This window comes from Panulirus ornatus, chromosome 49 (genome assembly GCF_036320965.1).
Source record: "Panulirus ornatus isolate Po-2019 chromosome 49, ASM3632096v1, whole genome shotgun sequence".
NCBI classification, from domain to species: Eukaryota; Metazoa; Arthropoda; class Malacostraca; order Decapoda; family Palinuridae; genus Panulirus; species Panulirus ornatus.
In genome coordinates this window covers 320,609-347,385 of record NC_092272.1, presented here as the reverse complement: position 1 = coordinate 347,385, position 26,777 = coordinate 320,609, and the positions used below count along the sequence as shown (strand labels likewise).

At 37.7% G+C, this 26,777-nt stretch overlaps 1 protein-coding gene across 2 annotated transcripts in view; it reads right to left on the bottom strand.

Moving 5' to 3' along the window:
• The window catches only part of LOC139764289 (dual serine/threonine and tyrosine protein kinase-like), a 119,473-nt gene that overhangs the window by 7,196 nt on the left and 85,500 nt on the right, over positions 1–26,777 (bottom strand). Inside the window, exons 7-15 of one of the 2 annotated variants that reach the window (XM_071690772.1) lie at positions 26,416–26,654; positions 24,412–24,618; positions 22,716–22,899; positions 21,869–22,025; positions 19,441–19,603; positions 19,130–19,213; positions 16,200–16,449; positions 14,857–15,099; positions 12,740–14,579 (exon numbers count right to left, since the gene is read on the bottom strand). In XM_071690772.1, coding sequence (XP_071546873.1) covers positions 14,518–14,579; positions 14,857–15,099; positions 16,200–16,449; positions 19,130–19,213; positions 19,441–19,603; positions 21,869–22,025; positions 22,716–22,899; positions 24,412–24,618; positions 26,416–26,654 — 1,589 coding nt within the window. In that variant the 3' untranslated portion in view covers positions 12,740–14,517. Of the gene's footprint in view, positions 1–12,739; positions 14,580–14,856; positions 15,100–16,199; positions 16,450–19,129; positions 19,214–19,440; positions 19,604–21,868; positions 22,026–22,715; positions 22,900–24,411; positions 24,619–26,415; positions 26,655–26,777 lie in introns of those variants that run through there. The other variant, XR_011716340.1, reaches the window with a different exon arrangement.

Sequence of the window (26,777 nt, the reverse complement as noted above, 5' to 3'; positions counted from 1 at the left end):
AGCAAAAGAAAAAAGAAAAAAAATATATATATGTGTGTGTGTAATGAGAAACTATATATAGTGATGTACCATTTAGTCTAATTGCATCACAAGTCTCATCATCCACTGTACCTCCTCCCTTCCTGCACCACGTGATTAACTTCAGAGGTATACCACAGCTAAATAAGATGTTATCTCACTTGTCTGTACATATTTCTTATATTTACATGTTTTTCTTTCATAAATAAGGTTATGTGTAACTAGTGAATTTGCTTATGGGGCTCACCCCCAGCTAATCCTTCACCCTTCCTCCACTGCCCCACAAGTACCTGCACTAGGCCATCTATACATTAAGTCAAGGCCCAATCACGGCAACACAAGTTATTTCAGCTCGATTATAAACATAAATATATCCTTTACTTTTACATATATTCTTATCATTTCATACATCAAATATAAAATTTTAAGACCTCTTTTTCATCAATCACAACTGCAAAATGAGAGATCACCTGAATTTTAAGGGTTAGTAACCTGAAATAGTTTACATATAATCTTTTCTTTTCGAATACGAGTTTTTATAAGAACATCAACCTCCTGTGCAATATTCTACAATATGACAGAATATAGTTAAGTAACATACAAACTACCATTCTGTACAAGTTTGTAATTCGCCACGCCTCATATATACAAGTGTACATTACACAAATTAATTCTAATACTACACCTGTCATCTGAGCAGAAAAAAACAATATGGAAGATACATATCTATAGGATTAATAATTCATAATGACTGCAATGCAGCATTCTTTATAATCTCCTTAACTTGACATAATAATGTCTAATACCCCATAATAATCACTCAGCTAATATAAACTTTTAGATGTTTCATGTGATGATTAAGATTTTGATGAGAGCACTTATTTGCCCCATTGTGGTTTCCACTGTCATACTCAACTTTGTGCTTCCCTATTCTTCATTAGAATCTTGAAAATACGCAATGAATACTTGATTTTTTAAAGCTAATCCAACTGCTTTTACATAAATTATATTCACTTCTACCAAATTACAATTCTTCTTTCATTCAAATGACAGCTACTCAATCACTGCAAATGACAGTCTGCCTCATCCTTCAAGCTTTTAAAGCTCCAATGAGACGGTAAACTTCACATAATTATAAATTACCACCATACAGTAGTTCACTATATATGCTTTTGAAAATATTGAATTCATTCATCTATAAAGGAAAAGAGGACTATCCAATGCAGAAATATTGAAAAACGGTATATCTTTTAGAGGCAGGAAAACACATGCAAATATTCTCAAAATCTGAGATGTTTTCTGGGACCTTTCCAAGATAATGGAGCCAATGGATGCCAGTACATGCAATACTGGATTCCCATTAGCATTCTGCTCAAGACTTCATACATGCGTGCACACATTAGTCAAGTTAAGGAGCTAAAGAGTTTATCACAGATAAAAAGTAAAAAGTATTACTTGAATGACAAGAGGAAGAACCCGGCTAAATAATTCCCTGCACTATTCTCAAGATAACAACTTGAAAATTTGGGTTGTTGACACATAGTTAATAATCATGTATCCCCTTTTCTTCCACTTCTGTGCAGGTTGGCAATACGTTAAATACACACAAAATTTTTAAGTTATGACTAAGCATCATGTAATTTCAAACTGCATTTTGAAATGTAAAATTAAACTGCCTGATAATATAACAAAAATCCTTATTTGTGTGATTCAAAGGCAAGCAAATTATACCATTACTATAAAGAATAAATAAACATTAATTCACTCAACATTTATGACGTGCATAAGCTTTTATGTGCACAAAAATACTCGCAGAATGCAATAAATGATGCATACTTCTTTGGCACAGTTTTTAGTTATCATTAACCTTCATACAATAATAATTCTTTCCTCTATCATCCACTCTTAACAAATGAAAAATCAGTCCATAATATGCCCCTGTATTCTGTTACTTGTCAATACCTGAAAATCCTGACACGTAGATACATAAATACAGATCTTTGGAGGATTATCTGAATTTCTACATAAGGAGGAAAGCTATCTTTGATGGCTAAATGAAGATGACTAATAACGATAACAGTAAAAAAAAAAAAATAAGGTTATCCTTCATATAGCCTCCTTTTGAAAACTAGTGGCAAGAATTCCAATTAACATTAACATGATAATAAACAAAAAGGCTATTAAGCATTGTAATAAATATTACATCTAAAGGACTATCACAAATACTGATAATTAGTCCCTGTACAGAAAGTTAAACATACGAAAATTTACAAAACATTTGCATGAGTTAAATGAGAAAACCAGTAACACCAAATAATATAATGCACTCTGTAAGGCACTGGATTAGTACGTCAAAATTCTGGTTTTAGGAACCGATGATGGTCGAGAGGAATAAAAACTGAACCAAGATATAGAGGTGCTGACAGATGGGGAAAAGTTGTGAGGAATGAGTGGCTTCTCTATGTGCTGTGATATACTGCAAGTAAGGAAATACTGGTCCAAGTGCCCAGGTAGGATTCACATGATAGGATTTCTGATAAAGTTAACTACTTTACTATAACTATCATTGTGTAACAAACCCGAGAGAGAGAGAGAGAGAGATGGAAAAACAAAAGCAGTTGGAAAAAAAGCACTACGGAATGACATAAAATATATGATTTGGGATTACAATTCAATTTTGTGTCTTTAAAAGTCTTCGTTCTAATTCCTTCTCTTAACACTTTTATCATTTTCCTCTCAAACACTTATGAAGAGAGCATAATTGTATCGCCAATGCAAGGCATGTGAAATATACTCAGAGCACTCATTATGTTTCACATGTTTGTTAAGGGGTACAGGTTTAATATTCACTGTCAGCAAAAATATATGACTTATTGCATCCATACAATAAATGAGTTTGTTTTCCTTATCACATCACACTACTCATACATTGTTTAATAAAACTAAACTACAATTAACAAATAAAATTTATGATGTGCAATAATTACACACATGAACAAAATTGTGTTATGAAGGCAACAGGCAACAATATATATGTACATATATATATATATATATACATACCTATATTGCAATAGCAATCAAATTAAACAGAAAGCTGATGAAAACTATTTTGAAATGAAGCTGCAATATCTCTGTTGCAAAAAAAGTAACCATATAATCAAAATATCACATACCAGCAAATATTATCTATGGTGTACTATACACAAAAAAGTACACGTACAATGGAATGTGTTTATTCGTGAGGAAGAAATATACCTTAAATTCCTTCATGTAATCAAAATGTTCATTTTTCACAATATAGTAAAAATCGTGCATTAATGACCAGTTCTATGTATAGCAACAGAGATTCTAACATAAATCCTCATACAATTACAAAGCAAAATATCTCAATTCCTATTCTTTATTCTTTACATTCCTTATTCTTTACATTCATAACTATTCAACAAAATACTGCATCATTTCAGCATGAATCTTATTTCATGCATGGTATACATCTTCAATCACAAGAACCAGATAAGGTCTTTGGAGATGAGTCTGAATTACATAAACTTTTAGCATGATACCTCAAATAATTTTGTCTGACAGTGTTTATGTATTTAGAGGTGTTTAAAACAATGGAAGAAGCTAAGACTATCGTGAGGAAAAGCATCGTATCAAGTGATGATCCATAAGGATGAAAGCGTGAAAGCTTAAGTTGAAAACGGACATGCAAGGAAGCAAAAGAGAAGGTGCACTGAGAACTCTGTTCAATGAAAAGAACTGGAGCACAAAGTATGTATGCACTGCAACTTGCATGAAGGAGTCCTTGTCTACACATCGACAAATGGATAAGAAAGCTTAATTTATCAAAGGTCCAATAAAGCCAAATGTCAAGAAAGATATCTTAAGTAGTACTATTGGATTTATGTTTGAGAACAGTACAAAAAAAGATGTGGTGTGAAGAAAGCATTAGAAAGGTGTATCAGATAAAAACCTTTCATGATATCATGGTTATATCGTATACATGGTTGATGACAGGTTGCAATATATCTACTGCAACTTTGTTGAAAGATCAGACAGCTGTTAAGAGTGAATGGGTTACATGCTATCGGCATTTCAAATGAGGATAGAAAAGGAATTATTTCTTAGAGAAACTGCGGTTCTGAATGTATGAGTAATGTAAATGGAAATCAATCTCCCAAAAAATGAACTTAAAGAGTAAAGTGGAAGATTTAGAGTCACTCTTAACCTACTCTGGACACACACTAACAGTATGTCTGAAGGAAATGAGAAGCAGTATATTTCTTACCCATCCTATGCAAACTGAAATGGAGTTAGAGAGAGAGAAGGCAGAGAGTTCAAGTACAGTACATGCAGCTATATAAAAATGCTGACACAATTTGTCTATGCAAAGCACAATTACAGGCTAGGATTCCACAACAGAATACAGATACTGGACACCAACAGCAAAATATATATATGGAGAATATTCTCCTGAGGAAGACAACTGTCAATTCTCTTTTTAATTTTCTAATCTGTTTCTTTGATACCTGTTTCCTTCAGGAACTCCCTCGGGGGAGTGGCCTCGGCAAGAGTCTTCAAAACTGGTGAAGCCTGGTGCTGCTTCTTAGCCTCAGTGCCTCACTCTAATGCGGTATGTCCAGAAGCTCCTACCTAATGTCTTTACAGACTACTTATACCTAATATGTCTACCTAACGTTCCAACACAACTTCTATCTAATGCTCCTGCCTACTATTCTATCTATTGCTCCTACCATTTTGCCAAAACACAAGGCTAGTGCACAGTGCTCACAGCAGGAAAATCTGGAGTTACAAGAATGGGTTGACTAAGTTAAGTGATGTCATGTGAAATGTGTGATAAGGAGAGATTGTGTGATTGTGGACATAACATTAAACTTAAATCCTGATTAGCAGCTCATGTTTCATTCACATCTTGCTATGTAAGTTAAGTAATACGGAAAGTATCAAGAGAATATTACATGCAAAAGTTTATATCTTATCCCTACATCTTTTAAAGACATTTCTGAAATGATGATTATATCGTGTTTTTACTCTACACTTTTGTAATGCTTTAAGTGCATTTTGCATTAAATTAACCCATTCTAGGATAACCTTCAAGATTCAACTTTGCTGTGGTTTGTATACATCTAACAATATAATCTACTATTGAGATTTGGCAGAAAAAAAATATTAGGAGATGAATCTCATAAATAATTTCATTCCCATTCTATCATTCTCTAGTTTGCATACATTTTGGCATTTTCCTCCACTTTATTGCTGCATACCTCCTATGTCTTTTCCTTTTTATTTCTCCTCTTCACTGCTATGAACATGTTACTTAAATCTAGTGATGCTTACCATCAAGCAAAATTCTTCAACAAAAAATCAAATTTCAATGATTTGGTATATGTATGAAGTTAACATACATATATTGCACAGCAGTGTAATAGGTATTTCATTCAAGCCATTCTTGGAATGCTACAAGTTTACATTTGGACATCTGCAGCTTCATAAGCAAGTTCCTCATTTATCTAAGCCCAAAACCGTAGAAATATTTCATTCCGGTTAAAGAGTTGACAAAAGAAGTTTATTAAATTTGTCAACCAACATGGATGAGCACTTCCTACGTTTTTCTTTCTTAATGACTGATCCACACCACTTACAAGTGTTTACAGCAGAAACATCTGCAGGATTACAAGCAATTCCTCTGAGATATATTTACACTGATACTGCAACAGTTCATGGAAGAGGTAGTTGGTTATTCAGGTTATATGGTTGAGAGATGATGAGAGTGAATGAAACGTACTACTCTAAGGTGGTTTGGGCATGTGGAAAGAATGCAAGGTTGGGAGTGTTCAAGGACAGTGTATGATTGAAGGGGGTTGCTGTAAGAGAAAGACCATTTGTGACATGTGGAAATAGAGTTGAAGAGTACTGGAGGGAGAAAAATGGGGGAAGAATGTGTGAAATGGTGCACACAAGGGAGGCATACAAGGACAAAAGTAAATGGAGACTTCTGCTGCAGACATCCCCCTTTATTGGTGTTCCCAGAGGAAACAGGCATCAGAGATACAGATAGACAGAATAGATTATTCTCATCAACCTCCTTGAAAACATTACCAGAAACTTATCTCTTTGCTGGTTTGAAGATAATGCAGCAAACCGTCAAAAACTTGCCAAATTATTTACCTTTACAGTTGATATGCATGTAAGAAGTTCTTAAAATTTCAAATGAAACCAGACTGGCAAAGGAAAAATTGAATGGAAATGAATGTCCTCTAAAAAAATTCTTACACTGCAAAGCAAATTTTCTACAGCAGAAAAGTTACTCCTAAGACTGCTTCCATGTGATGACATTTAGGATATAGAGGTGAAAAAGTGAACCATGAACACATACCTGGAGATTCAGGAAAATAGCCATAAGATAAAAAGACCTTCACTGCCAACTAACATTAAAGTCCATTGTTAATGGACTTTATATGTAAGTGGTGACATTCTGAACAAAAAGTCACCTTCAACAAAGCTGTATCATCATTAGATGACACAAAAGAAGAGTGCTGTCATGGACCGTCATGCCCCAAAGGAGCCCATCTTATCCTGATCCTAAATGGAGCACAGCCTAGAAGTTACAAGAGGCCCAAAAAAGACATCCGAGTATTACTAATACTTTTTTATACTTGATTACCATTTCCTGCAACAGCAAGGTAGCTTCAAGAAAAGACGAACACATGCCTCATTCGTTCACATGTGATCTCTAATTGTCCTGTATAAAGTACTGAAACCTGAGACCCCATTTACAGTCAAGGAGCAGACTACTTTGAGGCTTGCGGCTTCAAATTACTGGGTTTAGCCCAATGACAGGATGTCATTCCCTGTACACCAGCACATCTCAGCTCATTCTATCCCATGCATGTCTCTCACACATTTAAAATATCAACAGAAGAGACAATAAAGGTATACGAAGAATGACGGAGAGCTTAAAATAAAAACGCCATAAAGAATGCATAACACATACTGCTATAGAAAAATGTTTATCTTGAACTACTGGAATGTCATACAGAAGAATAAGTTCAGAGCCCCTACAAACACATATACTACCATTACCAAATAAGAAGTTTTATTCAGGTTACACTTAATCACCCACAAAGCAACAAATTAGAAAAATCTGTTGATAATTCCTTAAAATTTTAACACATAAGATTGATTTCCTTAAAATGAATTCCCAAACTTTTCTCAATCAGGAAAAGACTTTACGTCAAAATGACAGAGCGACTGCAATTTTGCTGAAAAAATAACAACAAGGTTTTCAGAGAATAGTTAGACTAAGAAAAACTTGGGTACATGTGACACATGAATAGTTTTCTGTTAAGAATATTTCCAGTGAGCGCTGATCCATTGGCATGGAGTCATTTTGGGTCTGAATGAGAAAATATGACTGGAGATGTCAATTTCATCTACTTACATCAATCTCCTAATGTATGCACTGTTAAAAAATCAAAAAGTATCTATAAAATCAAAAAGTATCTATAAAATCAAAAAGTATCTATAAAATCAAAAAGTATCTATGTTAATCTGAAACCTGTGCTCCTTTAGAATACTGGCCATAAACTGAGTACACATGTGAGTGAACCAAGAGGCTATGTGCATTTATTCTTCTCCACATAAGTAAGAACATAGTTGAAGAAAAAACAAACAAATCACACCAGAGCCAAAATTATACAATGCAATGTCTGTTGTAGGCAAAAAGAAGAGTAGTAATGAGGACTGCTTTGAGCTATGATTATGAGGAAAGCTTGGGTATTGTGGAAAACTATGAGAAGATGGAAATTTGGCAAGTTTTTACCAAACTGGTTATATTTCTTAGAGCAATGTGCTTGTGGCACTTTGCTCTGTCTCTATAAACCAGGCATGAAGTATGGTCCAGCAAGCACCAGTGTGGATACTCAATTGATTCTGAGAGAAAACTGTTCACAAGAAGAAAAACCCATCCGGCTGTAATTCCACAAATATTTTGTACAAAACTGAAAGCTATATTGAGATCCTGCTTTTACATAAGAATAGCTAAGAATCTTATGATATTTCTTACAGACTAATGATAAACTGTATCATGCCATTGACAAAGAATTCCCGACCTTACAAACAAGTATCTACTTTGATTGGATATAACAGTCAAAATAAGCTTGGTAAGAAAGATCATACTGGAAAAACTCTGGTTATACCATGTTGATATTTTAACTTATTATGAAAATTAACTATTTATAAGTAAGCAGAAATAAAATATATAAAAGCCATATATTTACTCTATATCATCATATTTTTCTAATTACAAACTGTATTTTTCCAGGAAACTCAACATGCTATGGCACAAAACTTTGAGAATAAATTAAACTTTTAATCATACATTTACTCTTTGGTAATTACTGACTTTAAAAAGAATGGTGAATTCTCAAATTTCTGGTCCAAAGGTGAAAGCTATTTTGGTGGACTGAACATGAGCATTAAGTGGAGGCAACACAAAACTGAAAATCTATAAATTGGTTTGATAAACAGGATTATGAATACAAACATCAACAAAACACTGGCTGAAAATTACGGACTTAAAAAACCTGAATTCAAGTTATACAATGGGGCTGTGTAAAGGTTATTGTAACAAATACCAATGGAATGGCACAGTAATATATCAATTCTAAAATGTATGAATGATACCTTTAGATCCTGCAACTCCAAAACATAGTAGGGTGGCGTTCACAGAAACTTCTCTGAATACAGTCCTCTACATAGAAAGATGAGATTCACAATGTGAGATGCACATGAACCCTGAGTAGATGGAGTGGGTAAAGGATTTCAATGTAGGAATAGATGTTGAAATGTAAATCACTCACAAAAGGTATGTCAGTGGATGAAACCAAAAAATCCAAGAAAATGTTATGATGAACTGTTAGTGGACAGTTTTTGTGAAGACTCAGCTAGAAGGAATGAGTTCTGGCAACCAATGAAATAGTGAACAATCAGTGTATAATAGTAGAATGATGGGGATTGTGCAAATTTCCGAGACGGCACTTTAACAGATCAGGATATGGAGAAAGAAGATTGGATAGAGAGATAATAGCATGAGAAGGAAATTGTGTGGGTAAACGCAATTGTCCACCAACACACTCACACACAAAAGATACTTGACACCACTCCAAAAAAATTGCAAAAAGTGATTAACCGAATTCACAGCCAGCTGACAAGCCAAAGTCATTCACAAAGGTTTTACTGCCATAACCCTCACACTCTACAATAAGAGTTCCCCAAGGGGGGCAGTTCTCTCTCCAGCTCTTTTAATCTCATCAGACATGCTCTCTCATTACCTCCAAAAGATCACAAGGTGAAAGTCTTATCATTTGCAAATGACCTAACAATTACATTACAACAAACAACAAACATACATCACACAATCAGAACACTGGCTCACTCAAAACAGAATGACTGCATCCTCACAAAAATCCATCACCCTCTTAACCCCAGACAGATGTGAATTTAACATGCAACCTCCCATAACCTTGAATGGACAACCACTTAACTTCAACAGAACCCTAAATATAGTACTTATCTCAAGAAGCTCAAATGTGAAATTTATTTCCCACACCACAAACATACAAACATAGGCCTTAAACACTGTAAATGCCCTCAGAACAGTCTCTAGTAGCAGTCTTGGATTACAGAAATACACGTCCACACACGCAAATATACATACCTACACAGCTTTCCATGGTTTACCCCAGACGCTTCACATGCCTTGATTCAATCCACTGACAGCACGTCAACCCCTGTATACCACATCGCTCCATTTCACTCTATTCCTTGCCCTCCTTTCACCCTCCTGCATGTTCAGGCCCCGATCACACAAAATCTTTTTCACTCCATCTTTCCACCTCCAATTTGGTCTCCCTCTTCTCCTCGTTCCCTCCACCTCCGACACATATATCCTCTTGGTCAATCTTTCCTCACTCATTCTCTCCATGTGCCCAAACCATTTCAAAACACCCTCTTCTGCTCTCTCAACCACGCTCTTTTTATTTCCACACATCTCTCTTACCCTTACGTTACTTACTCGATCAAACCACCTCACACCACACATTGTCCTCAAACATCTCATTTCCAGCACATCCATCCTCCTGCGCACAACTCTATCCATAGCCCACGCCTCGCAACCATACAGCATTGTTGGAACCACTATTCCTTCAAACATACCCATTTTTGCTTTCCGAGATAATGTTCTCGACTTCCACACATTTTTCAAGGCTCCCAAAATTTTCGCCCCCTCCCCCACCCTATGATCCACTTCCGCTTCCATGGTTCCATCCGCTGACAGATCCACTCCCAGATATCTAAAACACTTCACTTCCTCCAGTTTTTCTCCATTCAAACTCACCTCCCAATTGACTTGACCCTCAACCCTACTGTACCTAATAACCTTGCTCTTATTCACATTTACTCTTAACTTTCTTCTTCCACACACTTTACCAAACTCAGTCACCAGCTTCTGCAGTTTCTCACATGAATCAGCCACCAGCGCTGTATCATCAGCGAACAACAACTGACTCACTTCCCAAGCTCTCTCATCCCCAACAGACTTCATACTTGCCCCTCTTTCCAGGACTCTTGCATTTACCTCCCTAACAACCCCATCACACACCCCTGCCGCAAACCTACATTCACTGAGAACCAATCACTTTCCTCTCTTCCTACACGTACACATGCCTTACATCCTCGATAAAAACTTTTCACTGCTTCTAACAACTTGCCTCCCACACCATATATTCTTAATACCTTCCACAGAGCATCTCTATCAACTCTATCATATGCCTTCTCCAGATCCATAAATGCTACATACAAATCCATTTGCTTTTCTAAGTATTTCTCACATACATTCTTCAAAGCAAACACCTGATCCACACATCCTCTACCACTTCTGAAACCGCACTGCTCTTCCCCAATCTGATGCTCTGTACATGCCTTCACCCTCTCAATCAATACCCTCCCATATAATTTACCAGGAATACTCAACAAACTTATACCTCTGTAATTTGAGCACTCACTCTTATCCCCTTTGCCTTTGTACAATGGCACTATGCACGCATTCCGCCAATCCTCAGGCACCTCACCATGAGTCATACATACATTAAATAACCTTACCAACCAGTCAACAATACAGTCACCCCCTTTTTTAATAAATTCCACTACAATACCATCCAATCCTGCTGCCTTGCCGGCTTTCATCTTCCGCAAAGCTTTTACTACCTCTTCTCTGTTTACCAAATCATTTTCCCTAACCCTCTCACTTTGCACACCACCTCGACCAAAACACCCTATATCTGCCACTCTGTCATCAGACACATTCAACAAACCTTCAAAATACTCATTCCATCTCCTTCTCACATCACCACTACTTGTTATCACCTCCCCATTTACGCCCTTCACTGAAGTTCCCATTTGCTCCCTTGTCTTACGCACCCTATTTACCTCCTTCCAGAACATCTTTTTATTCTCCCTAAAATTTACTGATAGTCTCTCACCCCAACTCTCATTTGCCCTTTTTTTCACCTCTTGCACCTTTCTCTTGACCTCCTGTCTCTTTCTTTTATACTTCTCCCACTCAATTGCATTTTTTCCCTGCAAAAATCGTCCAAATGCCTCTCTCTTCTCTTTCACTAATACTCTTACTTCTTCATCCCACCACTCACTACCCTTTCTAAACAGCCCACCTCCCACTCTTCTCATGCCACAAGCATCTTTTGCGCAATCCATCACTGATTCCCTAAACACATCCCATTCCTCCCCCACTCCCCTTACTTCCATTGTTCTCACCTTTTTCCATTCTGTACACAGTCTCTCCTGGTACTTCCCCACACAGGTCTCCTTCCCAAGCTCACTTACTCTCACCACCTTCTTCACCCCAACATTCACTCCTCTTTTCTGAAAACCCATACTAATCTTCACCTTAGCCTCTAGAAGATAATGATCAGACATCCCTCCAGTTGCACCTCTCAGCACATTAACATCCAAAAGTCTCTCTTTCGCACGCCTGTCAATTAACACGTAATCCAATAACGCTCTCTGGCCATCTCTCCTACTTACATAAGTATACTTATGTATATCTCGCTTTTTAAACCAGGTATTCCCAATCATCAGTCCTTTTTCAGCACATAAATCTACAAGCTCTTCACCATTTCCATTTACAACACTGAACACCCCATGCATACCAATTATTCCCTCAACTGCCACATTACTCACCTTTGCATTCAAATCACCCATCACTATAACCCGGTCTCGTGCATCAAAACCGCTAACACACTCATTTAGCTGCTCCCAAAACACTTGCCTCTCATGATCTTTCTTCTCATGCCCAGGTGCATATGCACCAATAATCACCCACCTCTCTCCATCAACTTTCAATTTTACCCATATTAATCGAGAATTTACTTTCTTACATTCTATCACATACTCCCACAACTCCTGTTTCAGGAGTATTGCTACTCCTTCCCTTGCTCTTGTCCTCTCACTAACCCCTGACTTCACTCCCCAGACATTTCCAAACCACTCTTCCCCTTTACCCTTGAGCTTCGTTTCACTCAGAGCCAAAACATCCAGGTTCCTTTCCTCAAACATACTACCTATCTCTCCTTTTTTCACATCTTGGTTACATCCACACACATTTAGGCACCCCATCCCTTAGTATCCTCGAAAAACAATTCATCTGCTCCATACTGAACTGCATATCACCTGCCTGGTCATCCACCTTCTCATAAGCAAACATACCAAAACTGCACACAAATTAAAGGCTCTCAAAACAATCAAAGGCTGCATAACACCAAAAACATTGGACACATCCACAGCAAAACAAAATCAAGTGCAATAAAGTCTCACCTTAATATGCTCATCAACCAATTCTTTGCAAAAGCACTAAAACCTCCTACCAAAACCATACCACAGCTAGTCACCAACTCCCAAGAAGAAACAATTGAAAAAGTCACTCAAGCCTCAAACTACAGCAACCTATGCTTACAGATTCCCCCTAACCAAACAAACGTGACACTGACAAAACACATGCACACAGTAATGATGCACAAGGTACTAAAAGATAATGCCTTCCCAACCTGGTCTTACATTCTACTCCACAAGACTACATTCCTAACGCATGTACAAGTTACACTTTTTTGTTGGCATTCTGGACACCACCATCTCAACAACACTACGGACACAGATTCAAAATATGAAGGGACCCATCATGCCCAAGACACAACTTCCATTCTGAAGACATTGTACTCTTGCTTCTTAGCATTCCAACACTTATCTCCTACAAACATGCAACACTATCATGCTTCTTGAACTGCAATCTTAACCAGTGGCTTTGACCAGCTTCCAGCACACAGTGGGAGCTCCATAGAAGGAATTCCTGGGGCAGGATGGAAAATAAATAAGTGAAATGGATAACTGCTAATGATGACAAGTACATGAAAAGAGGAATGAAAACGGGGTAACATAAGAACAACGATGAGGTAAATGGACAGAGTTAAGAGCATGTGGATGAAAGGGGTGTTACTATGCCAGTGTACAAAGCTGTACATAGACAAATGCCTGAGGCTGTTCTGCATAAGCCACCCTGCTAATAGGAGACAGCAAACTGATTTACATGTTACGATAGTGCCCTGATGATATCATTCCATAACTCTACTCATAACAGCTCCACACAAGTATCAATGATCCAAATATGTCAAGAAAGAAGGTACATTCCATAAGGCCTCACCTATCCCTACACACCACATATACATATTTACAAAAGAAACCTTGAATTTTTAAAAACAATTAAAAATATTGGCAAAAAAAGCAGCAATAACATAACTACCATAAAAACACGGAATGTTTTTCTGGGAAATACGAGCACACTGTAATCCAGAATTCAGTATTGCAATGTTGTATTAAAAGGCACTCAATTCACAAGGCACTTCAGGCTGAAATGAAGATTATCTTATTTCTGACTGTGAATGAGATTCATGCATATTCAAATATGTGGTGTGGCAATCCACTCTCAATGCTTGAACACATTACAACACAAAGAAAACAACAAAAAAGACAATATAACTGATGATGATATATTTTCTCCAAAAAGCCTTTTTAAATAAGTTTTGTATATATGTCTATATGTATCTTTTTTATTAACAATCTGAAGCAAATGAACATCAACTACATTTGTTAATTTGATAATCCAGGACCAAAAATGGCTGCGTTATCCATTTAAACAGAGGTTTCTTGATTGTACTGCTATGGTCTTTGTACTTACATATCTTACATGTAGCAACATACTAGCTGGGACTACCATGAGGTGGATGTGTGGAAGCTTATCGGAGCTGCTACTCATCATCACAGTGTACCACTAATGCCGCTACTCATCACAGAGCACCACTAATGCCGCTACTCATTATAGAGTAACACTAATACTGCTACTCATTGTCACAGGGTACCAGTAATGCTGTAGTGAAGACTGTTTCCCAGCTGAGCTATATTCCCTCGTGCTGTAGGACATTACCCTAATTAATATAATATTCAACCACCAGTGCAATCTCAACTTGTCTGGACTATTAGTTAATCTACACTACTTTACTGAATATGTAGTGCAAAACTATAAAGAGGGAAACTTTTAGTTACATCTACTGATACTTAAAGAAGTTAAAAGTTGATGAGTCTGGTAAGTAAGGTATACAAAGAAAACATTCTACTTCTACAAGTATACCTCTACTTTGAAAGACATTAAGCCTGTACGAATACCAAGAGCACTACCCCTGCACTAACCTATGAAGCCAAATTGTTCAGTTGCATCTACAGCAGAATCAACTTTACAATCATCCTCATTCTGCTCCTCCACTTGTTCCTTGCATTCCTCCTCTTGCTTCCTGACATCCATTTGCATGATTTCTATGAGTCTGGGCTCGACATCTCCGAGCAAAGGCCGCTTACCAGGATCTCCAGCCCAGCACTCCTGCATTAGGTCCCAACAGTTGTTTTCAAATACGGGGAGTCGCTCTGGACGTGCACCTGGAAATTTGTTTCAGAATAACAAGAAACATAACACTACATGCTAGACTTAACCTTGAGGTGAAGTTACACATATTATCTATCAGATTAATGTATGTTAGAAGTAGCATATAAATGTACATCTACACATATATGTTCAATTCTGTCACCTGAATTTGCACATTCAGACTTTCTGGTGTATATACTATTACTCTTTGTATCCTACTGACTATGGTGCTGAAGTTCAACAAGATGAAAACAGTAAAAACATCTCAACAAAAATTTGAAAATAAGTGAACTTGCTCACTGTATCTTAATTATGAGACATTATATAAAAAAAAAGGGGGGAAAATGTCATGTCGCCATCAGTATTTCTTCTTTCATACCATGTTGCTAAATGTTCCAAATTAATTCTAATGACCTACTCTGATGCTAATTATATTTAAAGACATCACTCCAGTCAGTGAAAAGAAACCACAATCAATGCTTCTCAAGATTCACCACACCTAATGCTATTCACTTCCATAAACCTTTACAGGGACAAATGACAAATTGTATGCCCTGGATGCCAAACTTGGGATGGAAAAGCAAAGCACACTGTTAGCTATTGGCTTATACTAACTTTCCATTATCTTTTATAGTGCCCTGTTTTCAGTTAGATTAAGCAAATCATGGCCATATGTACAGCCCTGTAATTCATTTCAAATATCCTTAGCTGTGTTCATTCACACATAGTATAGCACTAGAATTTTGATAATGTGTCCAATGGCTGTATCTCAATTCTTATTCAATAAACTGCTTGTAACATACTGTATATCAAACTTAATGAAAAATCTTAATGTAAAATCTATAAAAATCTATCATTATACAAATTAGCTGGGAAAACCAAAATGGAGATAAGGTCCTGCTGAGAATAGGGGGCTCTGGTTTCAGTGTATTACACATCACAGCATGAGAATGGATGTGAGTGAATGAGGTCCTTCCCTCGTCTGTTACTGGTGCTACCTCATCAACATGGGAAACAGTGAACGAATATGGAAAACAAGAAAAAAACATCCATGAAATTTATCATTAGCTAAGACTATGAGATACTGTTATCGTTACAAAGGACAAAAACTTACCTTTCTTAACACAATTCCACAGTTGATCCTTCGACTGGCACTGCTCAAAGATAAGTGGTAGTCTGACATGGCCTGCACAAATGTACCAGAAAAGAATGCCAAATGCATACACATCAACACTGTTGTCATAGTGGCCTGTGAAGAGTTCTGGGGCCATATGGATAGGAGTACCAACAATACTGCCAGACATCATTGCTTCTGGCTTACAAAATCCCAAGTCAGTCAGCTTTGCACGGTTGTTTTTGTCCAGCTGAAAAAAATAAAGAAATAAAGGAGGTCATTCACAATCAGGATATCTATTCTGTAAGTCTTATTATATTTATTATTTATTATACTTTGTCGCTGTCTCCCGCGTTTGCGAGGTAGCGCAAGGAAACAGACGAAAGAAATGGCCCAACCCCCCCCCATACACATGTATATACATACGTCCACACATGCAAATATACATACCTACACAGCTTTCCATGGTTTACCCCAAACGCTTCACATGCCTTGATTCAATCCACTGACAGCACGTCAACCCCGGTATACAACATCGCTCCAATTCACTCTATTCCTTGCCCTCCTTTCACCCTCCTGCATGTTCAGGCCCCAATCACACAAAATCTTTTTCACTCCATCTTTCCACCTCCAATTTGGTCTCCCTCTTCTCCTCGTTCCCTCCACCTCCGACACATATATCCTCTTGGTCAATCTTTCCTCACTCATTCTCTCCATGTGCCCAAACCACTTCAAAACACCCTCTTCTGCTCTCTCAACCACGCTCTTTTTATTTCCACACATCTCTCTTACCCTTACGTTACTCACTCGATCAAACCACCTCACACCACACATTGTCCTCAAACATCTCATTTCCAGCACATCCATCCTCCTGTGCACAACTCTATCCATAGCCCACGCCTCGCAACCATACAACATTGTTGGAACCACTATTCCTTCAAACATACCCATTTTTGCTTTCCGAGATAATGTTCTCGACTTCCACACATTTTTCAAGGCCCCCAGAATTTTCGCCCCCTCCCCCACCCTATGATCCATTTCCGCTTCCATGGTTCCATCCGCTGCCAGACCCACTCCCAGATATCTAAAACACTTCACTTCCTCCAGTTTTTCTCCATTCAAACTCACCTCCCAATTGACTTGACCCTCAACCCTACTGTACCTAATAACCTTGCTCTTATTCACATTTACTCTTAACTTTCTTCTTCCACACATTTTACCAAACTCAGTCACCAGCTTCTGCAGTTTCTCACATGAATCAGCCACCAGCGCTGTATCATCAGCGAACAACAACTGACTCACTTCCCAAGCTCTCTCATCCCCAACAGACTTCATACTTGCCCCTCTTTCCAAAACTCTTGCATTTACCTCCCTAACAACCCCATCCATAAACAAATTAAACAACCATGAGACATCACACACCCCTGCCGCAAACCTACATTCACTGAGAACCAATCACTTTCCTCTCTTCCTACACGTACACATGCCTTACATCCTCGATAAAAACTTTTCACTGCTTCTAACAACTTTCCTCCCACACCATATATTCTTAATACCTTCCACAGAGCATCTCTATCAACTCTATCATATGCCTTCTCCAGATCCATAAATGCTACATACAAATCCATTTGCTTTTCTAAGTATTTCTCACATACATTCTTCAAAGCAAACACCTGATCCACACATCCTCTACCACTTCTGAAACCACACTGCTCTTCCCCAATCTGATGCTCTGTACATGCCTTCACCCTCTCAATCAATACCCTCCCATATAATTTACCAGGAATACTCAACAAACTTATACCTCTGTAATTTGAGCACTCACTCTTATCCCCTTTGCCTTTGTACAATGGCACTATGCACGCATCCCTAAAATAATCATATCAACTCAGGATATATAATTCAATCAGTACACCCTTCACTCTGCTTATCTTCCAAAACCAAAAACTTGCTATGTATGGGGGTGGTGCACACATACATAAATTGAATTATCTACTCCAAATCTAACATTGAAGTCAGTCAAGGTTAAGTGTGAAGGAGTTCTGTTGATGTATTTATCTGTAATTTACTATTCTTTATTGATTTAACTATACTGTAAAGTTTTCCTTAACCCTGGAAACAGAGACAGAACACTACCCATGTACCTCCTTCACGTCACATGATCAGAAGGAAGTAATGGGACTGGAAAGTCTTCCTTACTGTATTAACATCCTCTTAAAAGTGAGAAAAGAAGAAAAAGCAAAGCAAAGGATCTTCCCCTTAAAGGTTCACTTCTTGATGCAAACTCCCTAAGGTAAGAATGGCAAGCACATATAAAAAAAAAAATCATATCTATATTCATATATTTGTTATACATAATCGCTGTTTCCCGCATCAGCAAGGTAGCGCCAGGAGGCAGACGAAGAATGACCCATCCACTCATATACACATATATATACATAGATGCCCATACATGCACATCACATATACATATCAACATGTACACACATAGAAATATACATATATATATATACACATGTACATATTCATACCTGCCTGCCTTCATTCATTCCTGTCGCTACCCCACCATACATGAAATAGCACCTGACTACTACATCAATCTAACATACTCATTTTTCCCCTCATCTTTTCACACACTCCCTAATGCACCCATCCTCTGACCTATGTCTTCCCCATGATTCTATCCACTGTTATGTTCATTCTCAGGTATATGTAACACAATACACAATAACTAATAGGCATGATTGGGTTTCTACATGACAAGGCTGGCCGAACATGTTCAAACATTAAGGGAAGCACAGAGGATATTGGTCCTAATTTTTTTACGTAGTAGCAGTTAAAGTGTTCATTAGTAACATCAGCAAACTACCAGGCACCCTCTGTGGCCAAAATGGAGAAAACTTCAGTGAAAGTATATGAAAAGAACTTACCAATACATTCTTAAGTTTTATATCTCTATGTACAAGACCCTGTGAGTGTAGAAAACGGATTCCTTGAGTCACATCCAGAGAAATCTGTTGAAACATCATAATTTTAAACATATGTGCCATCCATAATGTTAAAGTTTCTACAGCTACCTACAATTACGTAACAAATAAGCCTTTTATAATATGATTTTGCATCAAACAAGGTACAACAGTATACAATAATAATAAAAAGTGCCAATGTTCTACTAAAGAAAACTTGTATATATTTCAGATTAAGTGGCTGGGGAAAGTTCACCCACTGTAAAGTTCCTCACCTGTAATCTGACTAGCCAGTCGAGACCATGCTTGATTGCAGAGTAGAGGTCACGTGTAAGTCTGTCCATTATAAGGAGAACAGCTGGAGTTTCACCTTGACCATAAGTATGGTCAATTACACTCCCACGTAGAGCAACAATCCTTTCATGTTCCGGAACACTTCTATAAGGCCAAGAGTTAGATAAGCATCAAATTCATATCTATAAAGAAGATCTCTGATAACATCGACAAGAAGTTGTAGCTACCTTATTAGTGGTAAAATATTTTCTGCAAACTCAAGTTATCTGAAATAAGCAAGTAGTAGAAACACTGTATATACAAGTGTGATACCAAAGTTCATACCTATATCCTAATGCTTTTCTGCACATTTCACACAAAGCAGTGCATTCAATTTCCTCCTTAATCCTTTTTTAGGTAACCTAACATTTCAGCACCAAGTGTAAACTGTAAGTGATGAGAGATTAGTTAGTCCTCAAATAGAACTAAAATAGCTTAACAAATGTAACCCCTGCTTCCTTTAAATCGATAGCTGCCAGGATATTTCTGATCAGGTGCCATATGTTTAGGACTGATCATGATATATCAAGTCAGATTGCCACTGAAATAAGCAATTACTTCATCCCAACACACTGAGGTACACTGAGATAAAGTGCTTTGAACATCACTTCTCATATCCATTATCTTTCTTTCAAACTATTCGCCATTTCCCGCATTAGCGAGGTAGCGTTAAGAACAGAGAACTGGGCCTTTGAGGGAATATCCTCACCCGGCCCCCTTCTCTGTCACTTCTTTTGGAAAAAAAAAATAATGAGAGGGGAAGATTTCCAGCCCTCCGCTCCCTCCCCTTTTAGTTGCCTTCTACGACATGCAGGGAATACGTGGGAAGTATTCTTTCTCTCCTATCCCCAGTTTCTCATAAAACTAACCCAAGAAAACTTTAGACATGAAAAGAATTGCACTCCTGTTTCCAAAACTCATGCTTTTCTTGACACTATGTTTGTCTTTGACACATATATCTTTCTATTTACACATGAAAGAACCTCAGACTTGCCTGAAAGATCTGTTAGTATTGGTAACTGGGTAACAATCAAAACCTGTACACCAGAATAATTCAAATAACCCATCCTTAAATGGGCAGCTGTAGAATTCCTCTAGTGGGGAGTCAAGCTGTACAATATTCACCAGTCTGGAGTTGCACTGACCACAGATGACTAATGACATATTATGACGACCCCAAAAATTACATGATGATTATGCTCCAGTAGTCATATGGGCTTTCTAAAATTCAGTATGTCCAGTAAAGGAGCATATCCTTCAAAACATACAATGGGTAAGTGAGAAGGCAATTAAATGTCTGTAAAGCACATTTACTTTCACATTTGTTCACTATTTCCTGTCTTAGTACAGTAAAGCCACTAACATGAACAAAGGCTTCTATTACTGACATCCATTCTCTAGCCATCATACAAGTACACATGCAATAGTTTCTCAAAGATAATGCAGATTATCTGCACCATGTGCAATCAAAATAAGGCAACAATGTAAAAATACTCTGTTTCAACAGCACAGGCATATGTTGTATTTGAAAGACTACATAAGCTTAAATCCATCATTGTGTACTCGTGATTTAAGGCCTTTTAATTCACCACTCCACCACAGTTATCTAGGCTTTGTCTCAACAGTAACACCGTCAGATTCGCTCTTCACACCTGTGCATCAGAGGGATCTCTAACTAGACTTCTACCACACCAAAACCTGGTGCACACTTGCCGATCATGTAGTTCTATACTGACTCCTAACAAGTATGCCTGCTGTTTCATGAGTAAACTTCCATGTTTATGGCTTCCACAAATAGTTTTCCTTGTAAAGACCTACTAAAAAAGCGTTTGCTCTGACAAATCCATTCTTCACAAAGCATAACTACAGCTCACATACCCAGTCCAAACTTTGTGCTCACAGCCAATTAAACTATTCATCCTTTCCCTTGGGTAACTTGCCTTCAGGTGGGAAAAGTAAACAGCAAATCCTAATGGTAATGCAGGTAAAGAGAATGAATTTGCCTACTTGGGGCATTAGAAGCAAGACACTAGATTACGATTTGGATGATTCCTGTCAAACATTAGCTAAGACAAAGGATGGTCTTTTCATTTTGGAAGGCTGCCTCCCAACTAATGATTATAAAATTGTCATTACCAATAAGTTAGGACAAACATGATTATTACAGCTCTTTGATGGGTTAAAAACAGTTCTTCCAAAACTGTACTCCTACAAGTAATTAAAGCAAATTCAAAAAGATTAAAACTTTAAAATCTTTAGGAACCAAAGGTCCTTTTTTTAGTGCACTTCAATACCATAAATACTTGAGGTTACTCTTACTTTCCAAGCATCAATGAATAAAAACAAGGAAGAAAAAGGAGTAATAGTTACCTGGTATAGTGAAATTCCATTGCCAAATCATTCCAGTGCTTCTCATCAAGTGGAACAAGAGACTTGACTGCACATGGCCGGTAACCACCCCAGACTTCGCACCCATACACCACTCCATACTGGCCCCTTCCAAGCTCTCGGTCCAGTCTTGGCATGCCTAAAATGATGTAAAAATATTTCAGACAAAAGAATGTCTAGATGTGCCAGTGTGGATGTAATGGCAGCGTTTCATCATGTGTAAAGTATCTATATTCATTTTATTCAATTCCTCAACATAGTCACATCTTTGAACCTTAAGATTCCAGAATGAACCATACTAAACAGCAAAATCAGGTTTCATCTAAATTTATTCTCCTTCCATTGGTATGTTTGTTTATTCTTTAACTATTGTCACTATCTATTTCCTCTTGAAAAATCTACTGTCTTTATTCCTTCATCCATATCAATCCTACAACTGTACACATTCAGAAAGATCCATTACTTCTTTTCTTTTTTCGTACTATTCGCCATTTCCCACGTCAGCGAGGTAGCGTTAAGAACAGAGGAATGGGCCTTTGAGGGAACATCCTCACCTGGCCCCCTTCTCTGTTCCTTCTTTTGGAAAATTGAAAAAAACGAGAGGGGAGGATTTCCAGCCACCCGCTCCCTCCCCTTTTAGTCGCCTTCTACGACACGCAGGGAATACGTGGGAAGTATTCTTTCTCCCCTATCCCCAGGGATAAACTATAAATTACTATGGATATTATATTGAAAGGCAGTTCTAACTGTGAATTCTAGATACACGCACACAGAAGCGACTTTCTACGACCCTGCAAAACACCAAATACTGCTGATGTAAATCTTTTACCATACAGGATCATATCCCTGAGAGAAGTAGATTCCAAAGACAGTCGTGCAAGTTTTGGTGCATCCACTTTTTTAATTCGAGTTTGTTGCCCTTCTGTTCTTTCCAAACGACAAGTTAATTGTGCTTCTAGCTGCTTCAAACTTCCCAAGAAGGATTCATGGCTGTTTTTCAACCTTTCACGGAACTGTAAGAATAACAACACGATAGAAAAAACAAAATAAACATTATGTGTTTTCAGGTGACAATGCCTCGGGTAAAATAAGAACTCACACAAAACGATTGGTGCATATAAATGACAATATGATGTCTGTGGATGATCCTACAAGTTATTCTATCTATCTATCTATATCTCTGATGCCCATTCCCTACAAGTTATCCTATTCATGGCAAACTTGACTCCTGGGGAAAAATATACAAAGCCAATACTAAAGGTAGGTTGAAGAAAATCAGTGGATATGTGTGAACTGGAAAAGAAAATCTGCAGGAGCCTCTGCAAATAATGCACTAGAGTTTCCAGCTGGAACAAGCATCAGAGATATAGAGAGATAGAAGAAAATCTGTAATGTAAAATAGTGAAAAATAAGCAAATGAAGATCAAATCCTTGACAAAGAGCAATGTGAGAACTTTATTTCTAAAACATAAGGTGTAAGTGTGCTTCATGATGTGTGTAAGCGTTAGCGACTGAAAATAAATGAGAGACACGCAAAGTATTGGTGTTTGAAAGGAAACACAGTGAAAGTATAGATTTTGCAAAGACCTACAGAGAAAAAGAAGAAACTGTACTAAACTTTGTTATAGATATGGGGGTAGAAAGACTGGAAGGTGTGACAGAATTTAAGTATCTGAGAGCTATTTTGGGCAAATTTGGTGATGCTGAAGGAGAGATAGCAATATGGGGTAGAAGAGTCATTGGGTCCCTTGATAAAACAATGAAGGGCAATGGAGTAACTATGGAAGTGAAGAAAGGATTCAGGAACAGTGCAGTCCTCCCAACCCTGACCTATGTTGCTAAAACATGGACATGGGATGAGTCACAGAGGTCAAGAATCCAAGCTGTAGAAACGAGTTACTGGATGCTTATGGTATGACTAGATGGAAAGAAGAAAATAATGAAGGGGTGTATGAGAGACTTGTTACATTAGAGAATGCAAAGGGGATGTATTTTGGAGTGGTAGATTGGGTGAAACTTAATAGTTTGAGCATTTGGACAGAATAAGAGATGGAGAATTTACAGAAAGAGTGTATAACACTTCAATTAAAGGGGTTGAAGTGAGAGGAAGATCACTTGCGACTTATGGAAACAGAGTGGAAGAGCACTGAGGGGAGAAAAATGGGGTCATATGCATGAAACAGTGTAATTGAAGGAAAGGGACAGGGATAAGTGGGGACTCTTTTGCTTTGGCCACCTTCTTAGTGGAAGTTCCCAGAGGGAACAAGCATCAGAGATATGGATAGATATGTACAAGAAATTTAAACCTGCCAAAGGATAACATTTGACGTATGGGAGCCTTGAACCACTTTCCTGTGAGGGAACCATGAACTATGGGCTTATGCTGAAAAAGACAAGTGCCACCTCAAGGAAAGCACATCATGTCTTCAAAGCAAAATTTTTCACAAACTACTATCTATTTCATTGGTGCAAATACTGTGTATTGCAAATAAATTTCATGGCATACAATAGTAATTCAAATCCACCTGAGCACAAATGCTTCTTGTAAGCTTAGTTTCTGACAAGCTCGCAATCATATCTGAGGCAACTTTTCTCTTCCACTCGGCATCAATGATGGGTGGTGTTCTTCCAGGCATGGCGGCAACTAACTGCTTCATTTTCTCCCACAAAGTACGAAGAACTGATGAGGATGTGGTCACTGACACTTCAACTTGATAGGCAGCATTTACCATCTATGGAGAACAGAGAAAATACTATAATACACGGTATGTAACACTGTACCAAGTAAATAATGTTCTTGAAATGTATTTGCTATGTAATTACTTCTGTTTTCTATTTGAAAATGAAGAAAAAACAGAAAGGATTTTTCACTCACCATACATTATAAGCAAGTACAAAAATTACACAACAGAAGTTAACTATCTATGATCATCAACCTATCAAATTCATTTTCAGAAATACAAATCTCAATATGAATTGTTGGTAGATCAAAAATATAAAGACAATTTCATTGATATCCTGAAGAAACATTACACCTACTGCAAGGCTGAAAAATCTGATAAGTTCCCTGCCTAATATCGTATGTGACAAAACATATTGTGAACACAGCTGCGAGGACTACTTGAGAAAGTTATTATCAAAAAGAGAAAAGCATGCTGGTAATGTTCCTTAATTTGGAATAAAAAAGCCTAAGGAAAAAAGGTGCCTATCTATCTATATCTCTGACACCTGAACCCTTCAGGAACTCCCTCAAGGGGTTGGCCACAGCAACAGTCTCTATGACTAGTGAACTCTAGTACCACTTTTTAGCCTCTAGTGCCTCGTCCTTAACAAGGCAGATGGCAACTTAAGGGCAGTGTCTTCAGAGGCTTCTACCTAATATTCCTACCTACTACTTCTACCTAAAGTTCCTAACATTAGAAACAGGTGTAAGGATTCAAAATGTAGCCATCAGGTCAATTATTCTTTTATGTAAATTCCAAAAGTTCTTGTGCTAAGGCATCAAGATGAGCATTCCAAGGGGTTGTCTAACATGCTTAAAGGCCATATTCTTAAAAGTATGGACTTCATGATGTAATTCATATAAACTACTGGCAAACTGTTTATGTAAAAAAAAGTCATATCATCTATAAAATGCAAACTGCATACAGCAATACTTCCTAAGGATTCCATATAATCAAAGCATTGAGCTATTATGAAATAATAACATCTATGTATCTGTGTGTGTATATATATATGTATATGTTGAGAGGTATAGGTATGTATATTTGTGTGTGTGGACATGTATGTATATACATGTGTATGTGGGTGGGCTGGGCCATTCTTTCACCTGTTTCTTTGCGCTACCTCGCTAACGTGGGAGACAGCGACAAAGCAAAACAAATAAAATAAATATGTATCTATCTATATCCCTGATGCCTGCTCCTATGGGAACTGTCTCAAAGGGGTGGCCACAATTGTCTCCACAACTAAAGAACTCCCATGCCATTTCTTATCCTTTTGTGCCTCATCCATAGCACGACACTGGTAGAGGGCAAGTCTAGCGCAGTGTTTGCAGAGGCTCCTATCTAATGTTCCTAATAACTATTTCTATCTAATGCTCCTACCTAATGTTCCTTACTAATAATTGTGCCAAAATGTTCCTACCAAATACCATCTACTGCTCCTACCATTTCATCAAAAAGCAAGGCTAATGTAAAGTACTCACCACAGGTAAATCTAGTTACGAAGAATGGGCTGGGCGAGTTAAATGTTGTCAAGTGTTACATATGACAGGGAGATTTTGTATGTTTGTAGAGAGAATGGTAGTAGTCCACATGTTAGTGAGGTGGAAAGAAAAGACAGCTACCTGGGTCAGAGGAAGGCAACTTGATAACCACAGAAGTGCTGGCTCACTAAGCAGATGTCACTAACCCTCCTGATACCCAGGTGGGTAGCACTGGTCATTAGCTGCCTACCAACTACTGCCTTAATGACTTTCTGTAATAAAAATCACGTAACTTTCTTCATCAAGCAGATTCACTTTTTACCTGTTTTAGGGCATCTCCAATATGGGGATTTTCACCACAAGCTCGACAATCCTTTTCTAGACTCTCCAGACATCGTTGTAATGTCCCCAAATAGGATTCTCGCATAACATCTACACGATCAACTAACTGACGACCAACTTCGCTATTGAGGGTTCCTATAACGAGCTCCTGTATCTCTCCTGTGCACTGCCGAACCTCTCTTCCACATACCACCTCACTTGATGGTAAGGTCTCAACATCTGTTAATTGTAGAAAAAAGATCATGATAATTCCTACAATAAGGGTAACTGATTCATTTGTATCCAACATGAATTCTGAGTCAATTATGTCATCTAAACCTCAAACAACCACACACATCTTAC